The sequence below is a fragment of the Bidens hawaiensis genome, unplaced genomic scaffold, assembly GCF_021521415.1.
Source record: "Bidens hawaiensis isolate Kalapana, Puna unplaced genomic scaffold, B.hawaiensis_p1.1 tig00419463_1, whole genome shotgun sequence".
In the NCBI taxonomy this organism is placed as follows: domain Eukaryota; kingdom Viridiplantae; phylum Streptophyta; class Magnoliopsida; order Asterales; family Asteraceae; genus Bidens; species Bidens hawaiensis.
In genome coordinates this window covers 528,949-534,272 of record NW_027504871.1, presented here as the reverse complement: position 1 = coordinate 534,272, position 5,324 = coordinate 528,949, and the positions used below count along the sequence as shown (strand labels likewise).

The window sequence follows — 5,324 nt, the reverse complement described above, 5'->3', positions numbered from 1 at the left end:
AGCATATGCTGAAATTGTCTGAAAAGGTTTATAAACATAATACTGAATCTATCAAAGACAAGATACTAGGAAGCTCAAAGATAGATCCCTAATAAAATCACCACATCAAAATGACAAACTTGGTCCTCCAGCTGGATCTCCCTCCAATATCTGAACAAAAAAAGAGAGTTGAAGCGAGTGAGTGCCAAATATTATGCTTCATATAAGGATTTAGCGAAGGGTCGTGATAAACATAAGTAACAAATCTCAAAATATAATATATAGGTTTCGATATACTTATATATTGGCATGTCAAACTTCTAATTAAACTCATTTCAAAGATTTGTCATCGACTGAATATATTCTATGTTTCATGAATAAATCAACCAAAATAGCATCCCAGTCAATGATGGGCAACCCATTTTGCTACCAAAAATGTACCAATATTCCTTATTAACAAACCGTTTTCATCTGTTGTCAGCTGGTTCTAGCTAGTGTGGAACCCGTGAGCTTTTATGTATTGGGTCCAGGACTAGTAGAATTTCCCTGGATTAACTGCTGATGAGTTGAGAGTGAGAATGGAGTTAATACATAACTAATGCAAGAGAAGTAAATGAAGGTCAAATGCGGATAAGAAATCAAAAGTCAAAGTAAATCTAAATTCTCTACGAAATGATAAAAAGAAAAAACAATTGGAATATATAACTAAAAGAACTCACCATGGCACTCCTGTCGTTATCACTTGTCCCCTTCGGCCTCCCATTAACACGGGGAGATATGAGGCTCTGAAAAAATGCATGGGCTTCAATATAGTCCCAATGGCAATTATTTTGGCCTGATGTACCAGAATTCAGTGTGCTGAAGTAGTGTACAATGTCGTACTTCATCTCACGATTACGTCGCAGCAACACATCCCACGATTCTTTCACACCGTAGTCTTTCATTATCCACCTGTCAAGGCGAGAATGCTGGCATAGATAGATGCAGAGACAATCTTCAGCAATCCCCAGCTTGGTATTAGAGGTATACTTGTATCTTGTATCATCGGGTTGGGGGATTTCTTTAAATTCCTCTTTAGCTAAATCGAAAGCAATTATTTTGTACTTCTTTCCATCTCTTACGATCCAGTGAAGTGCACCATTGCATAAGATACCAACCTTAGTAACAAACCAGCTATACTTCACCTTTCCAATAACTCTCAATTCATTGGTTTTCAAACTCAACGCTTGAACACATTGTTTATTCCCGTCTATCCAGGTCCCTACGATGACCTTGTAATCATCTGTGGAAGAATCATAACCAAAACCCCAACATAATGGTGAACTCACCATTCGAGGAAATGTGAGTTGCACTACTTCTCTAGTTAACGGATTCCATACAGAAACTTTACCGTTATAAGTAGAGTCGAAGACGGAATCAAAAGTGATGACGCATACGAGGCCATTAGAAGAGCCAAGAAGCTTGTGATTATCATCATCATCTGTTAAGACAATTCTTTTTCCAAGCTCATTGTTGCAGCGGTCTTCACTATAATTATGGTTGAGATGAAGCATGATGAAACGAGGACTTGTGATTAAAGAATACCATGACTTACGCACGCTTTTCAAACGGAGCAGATCCTTCACATTTGATCGAACATGTATATGCTCAACCAAATCCATATCATGACCAATCACTACCATTGAAACCCGGCAAACACGAAATGAAAACCCTAAACTTGTCGGCAATTAGGGTAGAACATATATAGAGAGTAAATCCCGAGGTTCTTTATTTTCTACACTCAATTACAAGCAATTTACATTTTTGTTCTTGTAGTTTGGCTAAAATTCCGTATTTCGTCCTTCGTTGAAACTATTCAATTACTTTTGGTCCTTTTTTCTATAAATGAGGTTTAAGTTTGTATATAACTGTTTATTACATTAAGTGTGAAGATGATGACGGAACATAAATAATTAATACAAATGGCATATCAAGTCATTCATATTAAATCCAAAATTTTCACGATTTAAAATAGCGAATTTCTTTTTAATCTTTATGGTTTGTAGGACTTCAACGCAAGATTCCCCCCTCCCAAATTCAGATGTTTACAGGTTTTGTCTTTACCAATAGACCACCACCTCATTGATATAATACATATACAAAGTTAAAGGGTCTCAAAGAAACTGAAGGAAATAGAGGGGATAGTTTATAAATATTAAGGGTGGCAAAACAAACACAAATGGGTTATTTTGGGTCGATTTAGATAACTTTTAACTTGAAATGGATCATGATTGATCAAAAGAATTTTGCAAGAAGGTCAAGATGGTTTGGGAAAATACTAGTGGCTTTGGTTATGGGGTAGAATGGGTTTGTTTATAATTTAGAATGGACTAAAACAAACTTCATCCAATTTTATTTCATACAAAACTCTCGGAACCGAATAGAAACCGAAAAATCAAAACCGAAATCACTGAAACCGAACATATACCAAAACTGATCAAAATGAAAAAAAGCAAAACCGAAGCGGAAAAAACTGAAAAAAACCGAACCTGAACCGAAACAAAACCGGGGGTTTTTTTTTAGTGAGGTTTCAACCAGTTTGTTAGAAAATATATTTGGTTTAAATCTTGAGATTCCTTTTCTAAGTTTGACATACCTAAAATTGTGGCATTTTCGAAAATGTATTCAAATGATTTTAGTAATGAAGAAAAAGGGTGTGTTTTCGTGTGATCGTATGGCATTTTATCACACTTTAAAGGAAGATGATAATTTGCAAAATTGGGTGAATGTGTGACCTTGCTCATGTAATGATGAAAACCCGAAAAAACACCACTTTTCCTTCGGTTTATCGAATATTGAAGCTAGCGCGATTGCAACCGCAACTATTCAAATATCCTTTTTCTAAAATCAATACGGGTTTGCGTAATCGAAAGGGTGATAAGTATTTGAACAATGATTTAACTTGTGCAGTCAAAAGATAAGCGTTCGATTAAGTTAAAGAACAGGGTGTAATGGCTCGGTTTCAAGCTTTCAAAAACCGAATAGGAGAAATTTGCACCCCTAGTATCGTGTTTCTATTTTTATTTCGTTTACATTGTATGAAATACGGTAAAAACAAAATTTTTGAATGTACCTCTGAGATTCATGTCTACTTCGCCATTGAGTTAAATCATGTTGGAATTAGAACCTAGCTTGTGGATGGTTTTTGATTCAAGAGGTGCTGGCTTTACACAATTTTAAAGTTTAATCCGGTGAGGAATTTAAAGATTCTGCCTAAAAGGTTAACGAGGAAAGAATTTATGTTGGGAGAATCTAAGTGAAGATCAAAGGAGGACTGGTGTTGCTCAATCTGATGAACATAATAGCAACCAAGGAAGTGGCAATGCGAGTTCATACAGGGAAGCATTGGTCGGGGACGGGGTGGTTGAGGACTTGAGGTGGTCCAACTTGGGGTACCACAGTCCACAGCAACACAATCCACGGGGAGTTTCTAGGTAGGAAACAAGGATCGGTGTTTGTCGGGGATCAATGATGGGCCAATGTTTCAAGTTGAGTGGATCCATGTGTGTCTAGACTATAGTCAGGCATATAATTGTTGGCAGTAATTTCATGATAAATCCACTTTTCAAATTATTTCTTTTTCCAGTGAATACATGCAATAAATGTTTTATCAAGATAAAATGTTTTTGACGTGTATCTTGTTTAAATTAAACACATGCTAATCATTAAGTTTCTTAACTCGGGCATATATGCGTATAGTCATCGATACCGTTACTATATTTAAAATACATTCTTGCTTAGAATGAGGTGTAGAAGGGGGTGTGGTGTGTTCATGGATGTTGTGAACTAAAAGTATATATGTTAGCAAATATTCTTGCGGAATACGTTTTGTTTGTACTTTACAAGACGATACATTTAAACTCATCATCATCATCATCATACTCAGTAAATCCCACCGATAGCAAAATTATGGTAGGGTCTGAGGAGGGTAAGATGTTGACAGCCTTACCTCTACCCCATTGGAATAGAGAGGCTGCTTCCAGTGAGACCCCCGGCTCTATAGTGGTTTTGCATCAAGCATTGGACATAAGGCACATAACACTCAACCATCGAGACCCAGGCCGATTGATACATGTACTCTTGTCTTTCGGCTATCAACGCCACCACATGATGCCTGATTAACCTTCCGTCATTTTTAACGCTATTTTCACGAAATTAGTAAAATAACGTCAAATTAGTGCAATTTCACTTTTGTCCACCCAAGGGCCCACGCATATATGCATTATATGCGCACACCGCAAGCAGGGCTAACGATACATTTAAACTTTATGTTGACAAGGGCCCACGATACATTTAAACTGATTATTGTTTTTCTACTTTCATGAATTCAACAACTTTATGTTGACACAAATATTTTGAGCATGTATTTCAGGTTAATACTAGTACGTCTCGTGGAAGGCGTCAGGTAGTTATTTGGCACAAGCAGTATTTGGCGTAAGGAACTCTGATAAACATATATAGCCTTGTTCAAGTTTGTTGTACATTTGTTTTTAAAAACTTATGACTTCTGCTGTGATTGTCAATAAAGAGGCCTTGTTTTTGTGTATATCCAACTTTTCGTCGTGCCCCGGTTTTGGGGTGCCACGGCCACGTTCATTGGACACATATACATAAAACTTTCACCGCAGCACATGGGCGCGCAACCTTGTTCTAATAAAACTTGACAAATAATCTGTGATAACATTTGTTTTTAACGTTTTGGTTTGGGATAATAAAGTAAAGATTCTGTGTTTTTTGACACAAAATAATATTTTAGTTAATGAATTTAGTTATGTTAAGTAACATAGAGACTCTGAACAAATATAGGGGCGTTAGTATAATCCCAGTGGAGATCAGCATATAATTGGAATGGAATGGGGTCCCTGGAAAACACAAACCTGACTGATCTGCATGGAAGAAACTCTCGGATAGAATATAATTTCATATGATTAGTCCGTCATTGTAGTTTTAATTACACCCATCACAGCCCAACTTCATTTTTCCCTTCTTCTACAAATATGATTATATGAAAATTATAAACCCATATGGACTGATAAGATCATATAAACGAACATATCATCATGTTAAGACAAGCTTGTGCATGTATATTTGTTCATCTTGTAAATTCAGAGCTATAACCATCATATTAGGAAACCGTATTGTAACATCCGAAATTTCAATATTTTTATATATAACTCAAAGAACAAATGAGGATAATAGCATTATACGGTATGCATTATAAAAAGTATAAACTATAGGGATTCGAAATTGTTTTAAGTTTTAACAGAACTAAAGGGTCTAAAAGACTTTTAGAAAAATAATTTTCA

The 5,324-nt window shown here is 36.0% G+C and overlaps 1 protein-coding gene across 1 annotated transcript; it reads right to left on the bottom strand.

Annotated features, from left to right (window-relative positions):
* Positions 1-309: 309 nt before the first annotated feature.
* On the bottom strand, positions 310-1,661 carry LOC143608942 (F-box protein At3g07870-like). Its single transcript, XM_077083835.1, has 2 exons — positions 699-1,661; positions 310-405 (listed from the first exon to the last, which is right to left on the bottom strand). The coding sequence occupies exons 1-2, from the start codon at positions 1,659-1,661 to the stop codon at positions 310-312; spliced, it is 1,059 nt and encodes a 352-aa protein (XP_076939950.1).
* Positions 1,662-5,324: the final 3,663 nt, after the last annotated feature.